Source organism: Marmota monax, unplaced genomic scaffold (assembly GCF_021218885.2).
Source record: "Marmota monax isolate L192 unplaced genomic scaffold, Marmota_monax_Labrador192_F-V1.1 WCK01_AAM20220418_F8-fsc00345, whole genome shotgun sequence".
Lineage (NCBI taxonomy): Eukaryota > Metazoa > Chordata > Mammalia > Rodentia > Sciuridae > Marmota > Marmota monax.
The window spans coordinates 12077-31537 of record NW_026694478.1 but is presented as its reverse complement, the minus strand read 5'-3'; the positions used below and the strand labels follow the sequence as shown (position 1 = coordinate 31537).

The window sequence follows — 19461 nt, the reverse complement described above, 5'->3', positions numbered from 1 at the left end:
AGTAAGGTTATGAGTGTTCCCATCTATGAATATATTATGTAAACCATGCATTGCTTTAAAAAGACACACTTTTAATAAAAATTAATTGCAGTTAACAAAAGATAGAGTTAAAATGGGCAATTACATAGATATTCATAAAGTCTACATATATAAGCTACAATCTCAAAAGAATATATAAAACTCAGTAATATTTATCAATATAGAACTATAAATTTGATTCAGTTATGTGCTGAAAAACTAATAAAGCCATTTCTATTTGGAAGACATAGGTCACCTTTGAATCAAATTATACCCATGATAATATTTTTAAGACATCCATTGCCCACTAATTAATTATAAAGCATGAATTTTTTAAAAAAAAATTAAAAATAGCAAAAATTCTTTAAACTATCTTTACCCTTTCAAAAACCTTAACATAGTTCTCTCCGATGGAAAACAATGGGACACAAAGGAAAAAAGTCCTAAAACCTCTCCAGTCCAATTTTCAGCTCTGAAGAGCCTAGACTGGTAGGGGAACAAATACTCAAAAAGCATCATTGGTCAAAAATAACTTCCCTAATACATTTTAAGTTTCCTTTTCAAAATACAAACATCACTACCTCTTTCCCCATTGAATTGAAGACTATTAGAGACCACACTATAAATAACAGTAATATATTTAATCATATTTAAAGCACATTTTTAAAAGAGAGAGGGCAGATTAAGGAGAAGAAAGAACTTGGGAACTAAAGCATTGGAGTGATCTATCTGGATGCTCTAAGAGGCAGCTTTACAGGAACGTGAGAGAATACCAAAAACAAATCCATCTTACAAATTATAAGAATGAATCCATGCATTCCCCCTCTCCCCTTCAACTTATCTTGGAGCTGCCACTGGCTAAGTAATCTGATGTTCTACCTAAGTTACAAATAGAAGATATGACACCATGAGTTGAAACATGTCTCACTATAATGTATACATATATAAATTGTGCAATATAAATGGATCTAATATGTTTCTTTGTTTAGAGTGTTAATGGTAGGCTATGACAGTTGGATAACTATCAGTACAGTTTTTCAACACTCTGAGAAAAAGAAGCAAGTTAAGAATTTGTGGTGTACAGTCTACTCCTCCAGCCTTCTCTGTTCCTGTCCTCAACTGTGAAATTTTAAGGTTCCAAGTAATAGACTATATTTAAAGATTTTATAACATTTTTCAGCATTATACTCTGCTTAGGAACACAAATCTAAAACATAAGTCAGAAATCGCATGTTAAATTATTAGCAAAAACTATTTATTAAGTAGTAGTACTAAAATCAGGAAGAATATTGGAGTTGGAGGTTAAATTTCTTTTCAAGGCTATCTGTTCCACACACTTTGCATTTTGCATTTTTTCAAATAATTAGCTCTTGATGACAAGTTACTGGTAGTAAGGATTTAGAAAGTTACGTGTCTTGCAGTTGCTAATAGGACTGTAATGAAGCAGTCTTGTAGTTCTTCATATTGAGTGCCCTAAAATTGAATAAAGGCACATTTAATTTTAGACATGCAGATAATATATCCACATTTTCTATAAAATTTTTACATTAAAAATTTACACTGATATATTTGATGACATATGAATGATCCAGAAACAAAATTTGTCTCACAAACTTAGAAAACTTATCTTTTATTAAAGTCAGATAAATTTAGAAAACATAATTTAACAGGAGAAACAATTATGTAACAAATTTTAACTCTTATTGTCCAAAGGTTTATTCATTTTAAAATTCGGGGAAAAGAAGCTAAAACTAGATGTGGGATATTTGCAATAATGTAAAATCAGATTTCAATAAAGTCAAAGCAATTAAACAGACAAATATAAGTATTATAAGTACATAAGTATTATATATGCATTTTTAATCAACCAGAATATTTCCTGTTTGCAGAGAAGGTTATTTCAAAGCTAGGGGCAGAACTCTTAAGCCTCATTAGGATTCCTCACAATTAACAGGGCATGGTGGCACATGCTAGTAATCCCAGCCACTCAAAAAGCTGAGGCAGGAGGATCACATATTCAAGCGTAGCCTCAGCAGTTTAGTAAGGCTCTAAGAAACTTAATGAGACCCTGTCTCAAAAAAGAAAAAGAAAAAACGATTCCTCACAAATGCTGAGAAATTCCCTTTAAGAAATGGCCAATGATAGTGTATACTGTTAAAGTACAAATATCAAGTAGTTTTAAATAACTAGAGATAAAGTGCTTTTTACAAGGGAAGACAGGTATATTGAAGGTGCTTAGATTTCTAAAGTCAAATTTTAATTTTTAAAAGTGTATACATAAATATTTTGAAGTCTAAAATTTGAAAATATTTTTTGACTCTTAGGCTAAATATAAGATATTCCTACCTTTTGACATTCAAACTCATTATACTTTCAATTGGTCTGCTTTTTGGTCCACTTGGGGGATGAAAAACCTTATCATCTTTTTTGGAAACCTCCTTTCCTGGTTTAAGCACATAAGGGTCAGTAGAATGTGATGGGTAAGGTTCAAATGTTCCTGCTTTCATTCCACCAGGCTACAAATAAAAATGAGTCCATTTAATGTGATTTTATAAAATACTTTTTAAAAATTAGGTTGTGAATAAGTTAATAGATACTTTTGTAATCTATGAAGTTAGTTTTACATTTAAAGAAGTTATCTTTTTGTTTAATTCAAATACCAGTAAAAGGTCTCGCTACCACCAATTCTATAAGGCTAAGATATTATATTCCAAAATTTCTCCATAAAAACAAAAAAAAAATTATAGTAAGGTACTATTCTCAGATGTTACCAAGCATTAATGTTAGTGAGTTTCATCAAGCTATTGCCTTGTTAGGGTGAGTCTATTACTGAGGAAATGAGACCCAGCATATATTTTGATAGAGAAGGGAATAGGAAGTCTGAAATTAACATGTGTGTGCTAACCAGCAGGCAGTGATGGGGTAGACAGCTCCCTCAAAAAATGAACAACACATAGAAATAGAAGGTGAGAGGAAAATGTGATCCACTTTATACTTTTCTTGTAGTCTAGAGTAAGACAAAGTGCATTTCTACCTATACAACAGACAAATATTTGCTTTCACTTTTTAAATGGATTTGACAGGATTTTTACCTATATATTACATAATCATTAAGAAAATTCTAGTTATAATAATCCATTTAATTAAGCCAAAATACACATGCAAATTTAATTGATTTGAAAGACATGCTTATAGTTTTGTAAGTTTTCCAGACTGAGATGACATAGATTATTTTGAATAATAATAAGAAAACTTAAGGAAAGTAAAATAAATTAACTTGAAAATAAAATTTAAAAAATTTAAATGAATAAATTATAAATAGGAAAATATATATAGTAACTAAACCTACCAAATGGTTCTTTAAAGAATGAACTAAACATATGAAGCAATATTAGAAATAAAAATTTAAAAATAGGGTAAATCCATGCCTATGAGGAATATCAAAATATATAAAATAATATTTTGTAAACTTCTGTATTAATTTGAAACTTGATTTGAAATTTGAAATTTTGACTTAAATAATTTTTTAAGATCTTTTCATATAGTAATGTAAATTTTTCATATAGTAATATAGTAAATTTTTAAATTTGAAAACTTGATTTAAATAATTTTTTAAGAAAGTATAAATGATCAGAATTGACCAAGAAGAGATAGAAATCCTATAGAAAACAGATACAATGTAAGAACTGAGAAAGCTGACAAAGAGCAACCTCTGTACTTCCCCTGTGAATTCTGAGGAATGGAAATTGATGGTAATATTTAAACTGTTACAGAACATGACGTAAAGGAAGGAAATCTCCCCAAGTATTTTAAGATGCTAGCATCTACTTGTACCAAAATAAACAAGGCACTCGCACACACACAGTGCAGACTGAGAACTTACTTAGCATGGACCAGGCTCTGGGTTCGATACACAGCACCACATATAAACACACACACACATGTTGGCATTTCATAAAATAATGGCAAATTAAATATAGTACTATGTTTAAAGATTAATATATCACCAAATCAGATTCATTACAGAAATATATTTATAATATATATTATTCACCTTATAACTAGTAAAAAAGAGAAAAAAATGATGTAATATTATACCATTTGATAAAATTCAACATACATCTGATAAAATTGAATCTGATAAGGCTAGCAGAAAAAAAAATAAGGCACATTATTCTAATATCAATGGTAAAACAACAAATCCATTCTGAAAATGACACAAAACTTCACCAGAAAGGATTGATCAATTTATTCAATTTCTAAATAGCACAAGATAACATAATCAAAGTCAAAAGATCTAATAGAGTAGAAAAATTACTTTCACCACAAATGAAAAAAGGATATATCCTTACGGTATGAAAAGATCTTGAGTCAATATGGAAAGCACAAACACCCTTACAGAAAGTTCACAGGCAAATGAGCAGGCAACATCATGAACAACCCCAAAAATGGGAAGGATATATGTAAAAATACATTCTATTGTCATGTATAACTAAAAACCAATTTTTAAAAAAAGAAAATGAACAGGCAATTCACAGAAGGAAAAAGGACAAAGGAAAACTAAGGTTTATAATTTGTCAGAGCATTTTAAAATTTTTACTCTCACTGATTATAAATATCTATAGTAGGGAGGTAGTTCATTTTAATCACCATTTTAAAAACTAAAAAGATGACTTGGAAATTTTATGGTTTTGAAAAAACCCAGGGTTAAGGTCTTGAGAGCTACTTGGAAAACTCACTGTAAGTCCAAATATATTTGAAATGATTAGTAACTACTTTATTACAAGATCTTCATTACATACCTTAGCCATGTTTTTATATAATTTTGGAAAATTAGGCTTTCATGATTCTTGGCATCCATACAAAGAAAAGCTTATTATATTGATGAGTAATAAAACAATTTACAGCAAGAGGCTATTTATAATGCTTTTTTTTTTTTGCATTCTGAAACTTTTAACTTACCTTTTTACCAGGAGAAGAGGGCTTAAAAGGACTTAAAAGTGATTCTTTCTTCTCTTCTTTTTTAATTGGAGGTAAAGGTTTTTCAGTAAAATAAGGATTAGTGTCAAAATAGTCCCTTGGGTAAAGATTTAACTTGAAAGGTGCCCCCTTCAGTAACCGATGATGCTCTTCATTTTCTTTCTGTAAATTAAAGAATTTGAAATTACATAGCATATACTATGCAAGTTGGAAATAACGTGAAGACAAATCTCCTCTTAAATTTTAACATAAATATGTAGATTCTTTAGTGTATACTGCTGGGTGTACGCTGAGGTAGGAGGATCACAAGTTCTTGAACTCAGCCTCATCAACTTAACCAGGCCTTAAGCAACTTAATGAGACCTGTTCTCAAAATAAAGAAGTTAGAGGATCAGGGCTATAGCTCAGTGGTTAGGCACCCCTGTGTTCATTCCCAATACCAAAGAAAAATTTTAATAAAATAAATAAATAAAGCAGCAGGCACATTGTAGGCCCTCAATAAATGTCAGCTTTTACTTCTAAGACTAAAGAATATAATATTTGTATGTTACGATATCTTTAGCTACCTGGTATTCAAACAAATCAGAGGATTTATTTTTCCTCTTATGCTGCAATCTTTTCTATGGGACAATACCAAGTTATAAAAATGGCTAGCATTTAATAAAGTGCCAAACAAATCGTGCTGTGATATAAAAATTTTAAAAGACAACTATGAAGTGAATATTGATTTTTTTCACTTTTTACAAATATGAAATCTTATATTTCATCAGTCAACCATCTGAACTGAAAACATTTGAATAAAATCTAAAATTGTCACAAGAGAAGACTAATTGTCACTACCAGGAACCTCACTATATTTCTTTAAGGATTTTTTCACTCCTCCTCTTGTGTGTCCTCTACCTTTCTGCAGTCTACCGGACCTTTACCAGTTTTTGATAATCTCCCCTGCCCTCTTCCATATCTCAACAGTAGTACTGACAATTTAACTATTCCATATATCCTTTGGAGTAGTGTTTCTGAAAGTTAGCTTTCATGGGAATCACTTGGTAATATATTTAAATTAGAAATTACTAAGCTCTTCCTTCAAAGATTTCTGTTACATAAGTCTGTTGTATGGTCCCACTAACCTGCAATTTTAACAGGTAACCTAAGTGATTCTGAGCATGATGTTATAAGGCAATGTTTTAATGAACACCTTTTTACTTATTAGAGTATGATCACTTTTTATGAGAATATTGTATTTGTTTTACCAACTTCTGACCTAGATAGTCAGTTGAGTACTGTTAAGCATATATGAGAAAAAGACCACCTGGAAGAATTAGAGGTAAGAGTGTGTGGTTCTCACAAAGTACTGTTTCCCACTAGTTATTCCAAAAAACTTTAAAATTCACAGAGCACTGGGAGGAGTACATCAAAAGACCTTGCCTCAACAGTGGATAATAATTACCCCTAGATTGAGCACTGCTCCAGCCCCATCTAACAATTCTTAAAAGCAAGACCTGAAAATATCAAACTGTTTTAAGTAATATATCTGCATCCCAGAGCAAAACTCAAGAAAATTTATAATACAAAAATATACAATATTCAACAAGGTAAAATTCCCCATGCTTGACATCCAATCAAAAAGCGCTAGTAATGCAAAGTGGAAAAATATGACCCATCCTTAGAAGAAAAACCAATTGCTCAAAATAAATTCAGAACTAACACAGATATTAGAATTATCAGGGAAGGGCATTAATATAGTAATTATAACTATATTCCATATGCCCCGTAAATTAAGTGGAGACAGGTAAGATATTAAAAACATTCAAAATTCTAAAATAAAAAAAAATTAAAAGAATTAAAAAAACCTTCTACAACACAAAACCATAATTATGATATTTAAAAATACATTGGATAGCATTAACAGCAGACTGGAAATTTAGAATATATTAATTATCTTGAAGATATAAGCAATAGAAACTAACAAAGTGAACTATAGAGAAGAAATCAAAGAACATTTTTAAAAAAGTGAATAGGGCATTGGTAATTTGTGGACAGTTTCAAGAGACCTAAAACACATGTAATTGTAATCTCTGAGAGGAAAAAGAAGAGGGATTAGGAAAAAAAAAAAGCTGAAGAAAGACTGGCTTAAAACATTTTCAATCTGATTTTTAAAGTAACTATCCAAAAATTTAATAAGCCCAAGCACAAGAAGTGTGAAAGAAAACCCCAAGGCATATGATAATCAAATTGCTTATGTAGTGATTTTTTTTAAGTAGCCACAGAAAAGACATAGTATATACAAATGAACATACATGAGCATGACAACAGATTTCTCATCATAAATAATTCAAGCAAAAACACAATGGAGTAATCTCTTAAAATACTAAAAGAAAAATCAAATACATTCTTCCAATTACCTTCCAAAATTACTTTAAGAAATTCAGGTACACAAAATATCTGACATATATAATAAATTCTGAAAATGAAAAGCTTAGGATGAAAGACAACTTACCGAGCCTCTGATAAAATTACACTGTAAGTAGTTAGGTAGTACGTATGCATTATTATTTTTACAGATGAAAAGTAGTTTACATACAATTTTATATAAACTGCATAATCCATTACACAAACAGAACTGCTTATTTTCAAATGACAAAATGTTCTATCCAACTTAATTAAAAACTTCTCCTGGATTTGGACATGCCCCTTTGCAAAATTGGCCACTATTCTAATTCTCAGTCACCAATTAAAATCAGCACAGCAAAATTACTGAAGACTGCATGCTGGAAAAAAAAAAACTAACAAAGGGATGGCCATATCTGTTTTAAGTACAAACTAACTTGACTTTTCACTACCAGCTTTCTTTAAATTATGCCAGGCAAGGTGGTGCATGCCTATAATCCTTAGTGGTTTGAGTGGTGGAGACAAGCAAGTTCAAGGTCAGTCTTAGCAATTTGGCAAGGTCCTAAACAACTTAGTGAGACCCTGTCTAAAGATTCTTAAAAAATTTTAAACAGTTGGGGATACTGTAGCTCAATGGCAAATTGGCCATGGGTTAATTCCTAGTACCAAAAAAAAAAAAAAATTACGTTGATCTTGTTCTAAAATTTTTAAGAGTTAAGATTTAAGCATATGTAAATGTTCCCCACATAACTAAATATTTTTGTTATATGTAAAATATTGTGTAAAGTAAATGTAAAAGATATTATGCCAGGATGTTTTAGTTTTTACTTTTGCCATTTAATTCAGTATGCAGTTTTCTCAGATCCTTTCACTGTCTCCTATAGCTACTCATCCATTCTCTACTCTCCCCTTTCTCCCATCACCCCATAACTCCTCCATCCTATAAACTCACCCCAAAAGACTTACCATTACTTTCTCACACATAAGATATTAGTGTGGGATGGGAATATGGCTAAGAGATAGGATATGACTCTTCCCTTAAAGCAGAACATAATTGATCAGGCCAAGTCAACATGTCTCCCTGAGGAGGCTGACACCTTGAGGTCAGCTCATCCGATGACGGGTAAGGACCATATGTAGTATTGGACAACCTAAGACAGGCATGGTTCCTAAGCCACATGCTTGTTATTTATTTAAACAGAAGGGGGGAGATGTTGAGAGCCACAGTTTAGTCAGAATGACGCCTGGCATTTTTGCCAAAGGGAATGGTTGAAAGGTGACCCTGCTCCAGGATTAGGGCAGCTCCGGGATTAGGTTGGATCCTGCTGGGAATAGGGCAGCTCCAGGATTAGGGCGGATCCTGCTGCCTCAGGCACCCACGTTGAGTTCTCTTGGGGTTCTGAGAGAATTGGCGCGCGGAGTCTGGTGGAGGGAGTGTGTTCCCGGGAAGTGTGTGTAGAGTGCCAGTGAGAGTTCGGGAATAAACAGTTGCTGTTTGAACCTACAAGGCTGTGTGGCGGCTCGGTTATTTGTGCCCAGCCAGACTGCGGCATTTGGTAGCCCATGCGGGGAACGCCTGAAGCTTGGAGGTAAGTGAAATTGCTCGCCCATGAAGGAGAGCGAAAGAATGGGTGACCATTTCAAAAAACAATGTGTTCTTGTTTTGATTTATTTTGTTTTTATTTCAAGCTGCCTGTCCCTAGAACTTTCTCAGGCAAACTGGGGAAAATGGTTGGCTCAAGGTTTGAAGTTGTTCGCCCCTGAGGAACAGATAGAGATAGACCACAAATGCACATGTCAAGAAAATAGAAAAACTGATACAACGATTTTTTGTTCCATTTTTGTTTCATTCTGTTTCGGTTTTGTTTTGTGTTATTTTGTTGGGTTGCGTTATCTTTATAATAGATCAGAAATTAGTAAAAAAACAAACCGAAAGAATGTTAAGTAAATTGTTAGAGGTCCAGACTATGGTAGATCAAGTAAAAGAGAAGGTCTCTCGAGTTAGTCAGACTGAAGTAGAAAATTTAAAGGAAAAGGGGCTATCAGAAAAAAAGTTACAACAGGAGGCTGCTACTAACACCTTTCTATCACCAGAGGGCTACCAACCAACAGCTCCACCTATAGAGACAACATATGCTGTGGGGCCCCCAACCCCCGTAGTTGATAGATGGGATCCTGAGACAAGACCTCAAAGATTAGCATGCTCTGTATTTGAGCAGACAGGAGGGCAGTGAATTCACCGTACTTTAGATTTCAAAACAGTGAAGCAGCTAAAAGAGGCTGCAACAACCTATGGTCCCTAAGCACCCTTCACTGTAAGCATGGTCGAATCCATTACCAACTTGGACATGACGCCAGCAGATTGGGCTAGCATGTGTAAAGCTGTGCTAAATGGAGGGCAATATTTGTTATGGAAGGGTTGCCAATCAGGAATTTTGCACGGAGACAGCTAGGCGAAATGCAGCAGCCGGTTATCCTCAGAGAAATCTAGATATGTTGTTAGGACAGGGACCTTATGAGGGTCAGCGGCAACGAATTGAATATGATTCTGCTATATATTCACAAATTGCTGCAGATGCGGTTAGGGCATGGAAGACTTTACAAGGACATGGAGATTTACAAGGACAATTATCTAAGGTTATACAAGGAGCTAATGAACCTTACGCTGAATTTGTAGATAGGCTTATTCAAACAGCTACCAGAGTTTTTGGGGATACAGAACAAGCAATGCCATTAATTAAACAGCTAGCCTTTGAGCAAGCAAATCGTTGGTGCAAGGAAGCCATTAGACCATGGAAACATGAAGATTTAAACACATATATTAAATTATGTAGAGACATTAATAAACAAGGGCAAGTCTTGGCAGCTGCAGTACAACAGGCTTTAGATGCCAGGCATCATTCTGACTAAACTGTGGTTCTCAACATCTCCAGCTAGCTGAGAGAGAAATGTAAGACAGACATGATCCACTACAGCAGGAAATAAAATTCATCCTGGCAAGAGCTGGGAGGATCTATCTACAGGAAGATGTGGAAATCTCATATCAAATCTCATATTATAATCGATAAACATGTCTGCTATTGTCCCAATTATACAAATAGAACAGAACAAAACTTAATTAGATAACAAGTAAATTCTCAAAGTCAACCAAATAAAAGAAGGGTTGAAAAATTAAAAATAGATTATTTTACCTTAAAATTTTGTCTTGCTGCATCATATAAATCAGAAGAGTGTGAAAACTGTTTACCTATGGTAATATTTGCATAGCTAAGGAAAGGAAATAAGTAATGGTGACTTCAGGGTTCAGAAAGTTTATTAAATTTTAAAACATGATATGAAAACATTAAAAATATCTTACCCATATCCGGTTCCTTTCTTTCCTGGGTTTGTGTATAAATTCTTTCCAGGTGGCATATATTGTTCCCTGGGTTTGGCCTGTGCACTGAAGGATGGGACTGGACCACCTATTGTTCCATAGTAGCTTCCTAGTCCACATCTTAAATACAGTTATTTTTTAAAAGGAAGAGGTTAAAATGGCTAACTTAATGTTACATATTTTCGTATAACTTTTTTAAAGATTGAAAAAGGAGAAAAATATGTGCTTGAGTAACTCCAGTGAGAAAAAAAAATCAAGCTTTTTAGTATTTAACTTGATTTTCCTCATTTTCAAGGTTATAAATTCCAAGATATGTTTTTAAAATTTTTATATTTATTTCAAATGTTCCATGTAAATACAATTTCACAATCTTTAGTAAGTTAGAATAATCCCCATCCATTCAGAAATTACACAAATCTCTAGGCACCTTAATGCAAGTTAGCTAACAAATGGTGAATGTCTTTTGATCATCCACTCCTTAAAACATACACTTTCAAAACTACATATTTGAAAATATGTTTCACTGCTGATGGTAAAGTGAATCTTATGGAATTTTGGTGTTAATTTTTTTTTCTTTTTGGTTTACACTTATTAGTGTAGGAAAAAAATTAACCAATCTTTTCTTCAATTTTAATGTTAGACTTTTCTAGGGACACAATATCTAATCCAGCTATTTATTGCTCAGCCCTTTATTATTTTCACAAATGTTTTCTTTAAATTTTGCACAATCAAAACAATAACTACTGCTAATCAGTTATCATTGAAGTAAACAAGTTGTAATCATCAGAAAATGGAACATTGTTATAAGAAGATGACACTATGCATTCATGTTTAAATTTCAAAAATCAGAAAGACATAAACATTGATTACTCATTATCTCCAGCCTACAAATAAAGGTTCCAATTAAGAGAGATTACTTATTTTCATTAACCCTTCCTTATGAACATATATCATACATTCTAAAATACAATAAGGAAGTAGAGCAGTGATATTGCAGAGAAAAGGACAATTATGGAAAAGCATAATTTAATTAGAATGTGATATAATGCCAACAATGTAAATCACTACATTTAGAATATATTAAATGCCTATGATCAGGAGGAGAGTGGATGGGGGAGGCTGGATTTAATCATACATGATGTATACATGTGTTGCAATATCATGCTGAACCAAATTAATATGTATAATTAACACATGTTAATCAAAAATAAAATATTTTAAAGTCCAGCAGAGAGATTAATAAAATAATCATGAAGATAAAAAATATGCCTATGGTTCCATAATTTGGTTTTGAATAAATGCCTATATGAGGGCTTCTTATGCTACCAATTTATCTTTTTAGAAATACTTTTTGTTGGACTGGGGTTGTGGCTTAGTGGTAAGTGCTTGCCTTGAACATGTGAGGCACTGGTTCGATCCTCAGTACCACATACATAAAAATAAAGATATAAAAAAAAGAAATACTTTTTGTATGTCACTAAATTAGAGATTTTTTTCAGATGTTTATAAGCTTTAAATAAAGGAAGCTAGTCTATTATCATATAAATGTTATTTCTTGGCTGGCAAATCAATATAAGCATGTTATGAACTAATGTATCAAGGTAGAAATTCTCAATTATTACCACCTGGGTTCATGTCATCACAAGTGGGAAAAAAGACTGAAAATCAGAAAAAACTTATTTAAAAAAATAAAATATATATTACATGAAAAAGGAATGAAGTATCTACAAAGAAAAATAACACTTTTTAAAATTTATATCTAAGGAGAAATGAATAAGTCTACAAAACAGTGGTAATTTTAAACTGTAATAATATTCAAGTCTAAGTGTAAAAAGGAGAAAAGTTTAAAAAAGAAGAAACTTAATGATTACAGCAAAGAAGAAATCCCCCACTCTTAATAAAGACAATAATTTTGGCTGAGAAGTCAAGATTATCTGTTAGAATTAGAAGGACGACTAAGTTATAGAAGTAGAGCTTCACTGTTCTCAAGAAAAATCAGCAAATTAAAAAAACAAATAAAAGTTGAGAACAGTAGAATAGAAGAAGAGGATGGGGAGGGAGGAGAGGGAAAGGGGAGGTACTGGGGAATGAAACTGATCAAATTATACTGTGCACGTATGAATATAACAAATTCCACTGTTACGTATAATTATAATGCATCCGTAAAAGGAAAAAAGAAAATATAGCAATGAAGCACAAAGTTAAGTTTTATCAATTCCTATCTACCATCTATTTTGAATTGAGAGAGTCCAAGTTACTGAGTGTGGATGAAAACCATATTCTATATTACATTGTATAACATACATGGTCTTACTTAGTAAGGTAATGATTTCATGGTAAGAAAAAAATATGCTTTCACATTGATAACTGTTCAAAATTAAAATTTTATCAATCGCCATGAGTGTATCTTCACAGCAATTTAAAAATAATATATCTTTTTTTAAAGAGAGAGAGAGAGAGAGAATCTTTTTTTTTTTTTTGTAGATGGATACAACACAATGCCTTTATTTTTAATTTTTATGTGGTGCTGAGAATCGAACTGGGGTCCTGCCCGTGCTAGGCGAGTGCTCTACCACTGAGCCACAATCCTGGCCCCATAAATAATATATCTTTGATAAATTATTTTTTTTCAAAAGAGCATTTCTCCCATGCACATTTTTTATTTATACTTTTTAAAAGTTTTTTAACAACAGAAAAAATAGTCCAAAAAAAAAGAGCAACTCAAGGCAATTCTTATTCCACCTGACTTTTGCAAGGTTTTTGAACAAATTATTTTTATTATTTAATGGCTTTTATTGTCTAAACACATAGAGAACAGTGACATAATAAAAAAAATACTATAATAATGAGATTATATTTTAAATTATCTATCTAAATCATCCAATATAGTTGTTTCCACCTAAGACAAACCATCCAAAAAATCCTACTTAAAAAATTAATATTCCTGGGCTGGGGTTGTGGCTCAGTGGTAGAGTGCTCGCCTAGCATGCACGAGGCACTGGGTTCGATCCTCAGCAACACTTAAATATTGTGTCCACCTAAAGCTTAAGAATAAATATTTTTTAAAAATTAATCTTCCATAAGTAAGTCCTATAGAAAAATGAACATTTTCTTTAGATGAAAGAGATAAAGATGTAAGAGATATATTTAAAACTCCCCCCTCCCCCACCTCCCAAAACACTTACGGTTTTTTATCTCCACTACTCGGGAGAAAGGCTTTGGCAAGATTTTTTTTGGCTTCTTCCATCATATGCCGTCTTCTCACTTGATTTAGATTTACGTAGCCTTCGCCTTCAAAAATCCTTGCAAATTGGGGATCAAAATAACCTGCCTGGAGATTTGACATTTCTTTGGTTCCCCCAGGTAGAATCTGTCTATTTTTGCTTGCAGCCTCATTAAAGGGTCCTTTAAAAATAAATTAGCCATACTATAAATTTGAGCTGTCTAGTAATTAAGGACATGGAGAAAACAGAAAAGCTTCCAAATGTGATTTGTGCCAATTCTGGGTTTGAGCTCTAAAATAAATGTTGTTTAAAATGTTAACTGAAAGCTCTGTGTTAATGGCTAACATTAAGACCTGAGAGGATTCCATTAAAATGTTGAACATGATCCTTGTGATACACTGGGAATTCTGGAACTGGAAGAGACTTAATAGTTATTTTACCCAATGTTCCTCTGGCTACATACTAGGAAACTGTTTGTGTGCTTGTATGTAATGTCAATAAGAGCATGTGTGGAGGTTGAAGAGAAGGCTGGTACGTATTCATATTGAACAATTCCCCTCCTGGGTATATGCTCAAGACAATGAGAGCTAATGTCCTCTAAAAAATATGAACAAAAATGTTCACAGTAGTTTCATTCTTAATAATTAAACACAAGAAACAACTCAAATGTCTACCTATTGAACAGATTTTTGTGGCATTTCACATCAATGTTTATAGCAGCACAATTCATAATAGCTAGACTATGGAACCAACCTAGGAGCCCTTCAACAGATGAACAGAGTATTACTCAGTCATGAAAAAAGAATGAATTTACCTCAGTTGCTGGTAAATGAATGGAACTGGAGACTATAATGCAAGTGAAATAAGCCAAACACAGAAAGTCAAAGGTCAAATGTTGTCTCTGATATGAAGAAGCTATTCTAAAATAAGGGTAAAAGGAGGAGGGAGGGAGGGGGAGAGAGAGAAAGAGAGAAAAGAAATGGTAGGAATTTCATCAAAATAAAAGATCAGGGGAGATGAAGAAGGGGAATGAGGAGTAGGGAGAGAATAAGGGAAAAACAGTGGAATGAATATGACCTAATTTTTAATGTGAATATATGAAAACTACAGTGAATTTCACCACTATGTATATCCACAAAACATTAATATTTTTAAAAACACAAATAGATGAGTAGAGTAGAAGAAAGGGAACAGGGGGAGAGGGATGGAGGAGGGGAGGGTAAGGGTAAGTACTGGGAACTGAATTGAAGCAATTTATAGTCCACCCATTTACAATTATGTCAAAAGGAATCTTGACATTATGTGTAACTATTATGAGTCAATTAAAAAATTGTAGCATTTCTACAATTGAAATACTAGCACAAATTTTTTGAAGGCTGCATTTGCAAATATTTAGATCTTTAATAATTTGGTCATAAGAGGGCTTAATTTAGGAAGTCTTTCCAAAATATGAAGAACTTGAAGTGCATACAACTCTTATTTCAAGTTGAAATATAAATATAAATAAAATTTATATTTTATTGAAATATAAATTTTCATCACTGATTTTTTAATTTAAATTTTGAAAAGGTAACATTTTCAAATAGTTTCAAATTTGATAGAATAAACAGCCTCACAATAAATTTTCTTCCTGTACTTGTCCATGAAGTTCCTCTCCAATGGAACAGGCAGTGATATTAATTTTGTCTTCCAGAGAATGTCCAGTCATGTTTGAGTGAATAGTCTCATGTTAACATTTAACATAATAAATACACTGTTTTCAATCTTGTTTTTTTATTTAACAATTATTGTTGAGATGGCTACATATCTGTGCATTCTTTTTTGTCACACAGATGTTCCATTTGGACATCCAAATGTTTAAATGAGATATTAAAAGTGTATATTTATTTTAAGTCTTTCCATTATGATTTTCCTAAAAATCCCCTCAGCTATTCATACAGCATTTCACATTCCAGGAAAGTGATAATGGATAGCCTTCTTAGATGCACACTTAGAAAGAAGTAAAATCACCTATGAGGACAATAAATGAGGACAAGGTAGCCCAATAAAATGAGCTTCCCATTCTTATAAATTAAGTTCTCTCCTAACTATTGCAATGTCGCAAGTTAGTCAACTTTAGAGCTCAATACTTTAAAATATAGACCATTAAAATATCATTTTTAAGTTAAATTAAATATTTAATTTAAAAATTTAGGTAATGATCACTAATTTGCCCATAAAGAGTATCCAATACACTTACGATTAAATGGTGACACATATTTATCACCAACAGTAATATATTCCATCTCACTGAAGAGGCCAATCCTCTCCATATCTGTTTTTCCTCCTTCTATAGGCATGGTTGCTTCTTATGGTGGTAACTTCAAAAGTTTCTTTCTTGTTGCTTCGTTTATAGCAAAAGCTTACTTTTACATTGAGAAAAGAGGGAGAGTAGCCAAAAAGCAATTATTAAATTTCAATCCACATTATTTTCAGTGTAAGAGTTTTAATATTCTCTATAAAACAACAGTCTCAAACTAAGTAGAGAGAAATCAACTCTGTGGAATACTAGAACACTGAGATTTAAAATTGTCTCTTGACTCTTCATGTAAAGTGCCCATAATTCCAAAGGAATGTGTGTGATATCATCTGCCATTTCTCTGTTGGAAATGATAAAATTATTACCATAAAGTGTACTATAAATAGGTATAAACAATCTCCTTCATTTGAGAAGTTCAATGTAGATTCAAAATCATAACTATATAAGGTAAACATTTTGTAGTTTAAATGAGATCAGGCACATTCAGAGTGGTATGATCCCAGACTACACATTTGATAGTTTACATAAAATGTTCCCCATATTGAAAATTATAACAGTTTTTCAGAATGCATACTGCATATACGTCTTGCCCTGCTGACCGTGGGTTTTTTTCAAGTTCAAATTAGTATAAGAAATGTGCTACTCATAAAATTAGTTCCTAAAGAGAATGAGGGAGAGGACAATTGTTTAAGGCAAGATGAAAACACAAACAAAACAAAAAAATCCACAGTGAATTCTGAAGATTTGTTAAAAGGCAGACTGCAACTTTTTAAAATAATCACTTCAAACAAAGGAGAAATGTCACATTAAACATGTAAGTATTAACTCAAAAAAAAAAAAAAAAAAAAAAAAAAAAAACCAAAGATCTAAAGAATACTTGCTTCCATTCATCTGTTATGGCTTGGATATGAAGTGTCCCCCCAAAGCTCCTGTGTTAATGAAGGAATGTTCAGAGGTTAGATGATTGGATTGTGGTGGCTGTAACCTAATCAGTTCATCCTAGTTGGAATGTACTGGGTGGTAAATGTAGAGTGGGGCCATGGCTGGAGGAGATGGGTCACTGGGTGTGTGCCATGAAAGGGTTCATCTTCCTTGTGGCATCTTTCCCCCTCTATGCTTCCTGACCCCACTATATAACTGAGCAGCTTCCCCACAAGTCCCAAATAATCTTGTTCTCTAACAAACATTTCCTCCTCTAAGTTGTTTTTGTCAGGTATTGTCACAGCGAAGAAAAGCTGATTAAAACATTACTCTAATGTTTTTGAGCTATTTATTTATTCATTTTTCTTGGTGCTAGGGATCAAACCCAGGGCCTTTCACATGTTAAGCAAGCACTCTACCACTGAGCTACATTCCCAATTTTTCTACGGAAAGTCTTTTTCCAGGGGTGGTATTGGGGAGAGAACTTAGGGCTTTTGTGAATTCCGGGCAAGTGTCTCCCATGAGCTACATTCCCAGCCCCTACATCTTTATGTATTTAAGCAACTATTAGGAAGTAGGCACTGGGCATACATTAGTGGGGGGAAAAAAAACTTTGGTTTATGCTTCTTGATTTATAATCCAAGGTAAGAGTCTTTTATCTTTAATTTAAAGCAAGCTGTTTCAATGACTCAGCAAGCTTCCCTATTTGGAACTGTGCTTATCTGTGTATGAGTCATTACTTAACTTGTAACATCAAAGGCCTAAGTGAAGATTCAGCCTAAAAATACAGCTTGAGAAAATACAACACACTTTCCCTATCCCACCTCTTCTTCTGATCAGGTATGCCTGGAGACTACACATCAGTCATTAGGGGTGTACTATATGGTTTACAGTTTATTTCAAGCTCCACCCCAACTGCCCAACTAACTAGTATCCTGTGCTGCTACAGGGGTTCAAATCCTTAATGTGGCCCACCAGGTCCATTATCGGCCAGCCTCATTAGTCACCACCGGAACCTACTCCCTGGATACTTGGCTGCACTTGTCTAATTTTCAGGTTGGGCTTTCTCGCCCGAAGTCGCCAGTGCATGTTTCATTTTGGTATGTCAACCCCTTTCTTTCTGTCACCCCAATAAAACACTGATCTTCCTATTGCTCAGTTTGTTCATCATTTCTCTAATACCCCTCATCATAGCTGCATGTACATCTCCTTCCACACCTTCATCATGTTATCTAATAGGTCAACATTTTATATTTTTGGTGTAGGAATTCTTTGTTTTCCCCATTTTGTTTCAACTAAAATGCTGACTCCACAAAGGCAGGAACTGTGATATGAGTTTGGTTCATCTTCACCAATTTTTTTGAGAAGGGAGTCCTCCTTTGTTGCCAGGGCTGGATTCAAAACTCTTAGACTCAAGGAATCCTCCTGCCTCAGCCTTCCAGTAGCTGGTATTGCAGGTGCACGCTACCTCCAATGGCTAATTTGGTTCATTATTGTGCTATTATTCCCAGTACACAGCATCTGGCACCCAGTCAAGTGAGCCACAGAGCAAGGGAAGGAGAAAAGTTCTTGCCCTTAACTTTCTCACTACTTAACTCTTCTTGAGCTACAGTTACAAAATCATTCATTCATTCATTTAACAAATACTTGGCAAATCCCTCCTCCGGGGTAAGGCTCCCAGGTAATAGCGAGGAAAACTGAGACCTAAAAAAGGAATAGATCCTACCCCCCCCCCGCCCTCCTCGGGAGCTGACAATCTGCTAAGGAAGAAAATAAGTATAAGGCAAGTGGAATGCGGCGGGTTCTCTTCAAAAGGCATGGACAAAGTGCATAGCGGGATGAAGAAGGAGCAGAAAACTTCTGGCTGAGGCGATGACGAAATTATTTCCCATTAGGAATAAGAAGGCTTGGAGTAGACAGGTATCTAGGGGACAACACCTGGTGTCTGCGAGGAACAAGTCGCTTCTCCGAAGGGCACCTGATCCGACAACCAAGATCAGATCGTCCCAGCTCCGGTCCGGATTTACTGCGCTGCAGGAGCAACTAGGCTCCGCGTCGCCCTCCCGCGCGCTAGGGATTCCCGCCGGGCGCGCAGGCTGCGAAAACACTCCGCACGTTCGGTGCACCGCTGGGGCTTATTGTGCTGCGTTGCCCCGGGTACGGGAGAAACTATTCCAAGTAGGCTAAGGGAGGACACGAGGAGAGTTCCAATCAGCATAGGAAAACACACGGGACGACTTGTGAGGGTCTATAGG

The 19461-nt window shown here is 33.9% G+C and overlaps 1 protein-coding gene across 3 annotated transcripts; it reads right to left on the bottom strand.

Annotated features, from left to right (window-relative positions):
- Positions 1 to 1251: 1251 nt before the first annotated feature.
- Positions 1252 to 19365, bottom strand: Cfap96 (cilia and flagella associated protein 96). 3 transcript variants are annotated; one of them, XM_046419028.2, is made up of 8 exons: positions 19145 to 19365; positions 16226 to 16391; positions 13948 to 14167; positions 10745 to 10882; positions 10578 to 10653; positions 4981 to 5160; positions 2365 to 2534; positions 1252 to 1491 (listed from the first exon to the last, which is right to left on the bottom strand). In XM_046419028.2, exons 2-8 carry the CDS (start codon positions 16323 to 16325, stop codon positions 1443 to 1445), a joined length of 933 nt encoding a protein of 310 aa, XP_046274984.1. In that variant the 5' UTR covers positions 16326 to 16391; positions 19145 to 19365; the 3' UTR covers positions 1252 to 1442. The 3 variants fall into 3 exon arrangements, with proteins under 3 accessions (XP_046274984.1, XP_046274985.1, XP_058427151.1); XM_046419029.2 differs by having other exon boundaries at positions 16226 to 16387; XM_058571168.1 differs by lacking the exon at positions 16226 to 16391.
- Positions 19366 to 19461: the final 96 nt, after the last annotated feature.

What these genes read in the sequence shown, in the direction of transcription:
- Cfap96 (XM_046419028.2), bottom strand. Translation starts at nt 16,325, where the DNA reads ATGCCTATAGAAGGAGGAAAAACAGATATGGAGAGGATTGGCCTCTTC. An exon ending in AGTAGTGGAGATAAAAAACC is followed by an intron (nt 10,883 to 13,947) that starts GTAAGTGTTTTG and finishes ACTGTATTTAAG; the next exon opens with ATGTGGACTAGGAAGCTACT. An exon ending in ATGAGTTTGAATGTCAAAAG is followed by an intron (nt 1,492 to 2,364) that starts GTAGGAATATCT and finishes ATTCAATTTTAG; the next exon opens with GGCACTCAATATGAAGAACT.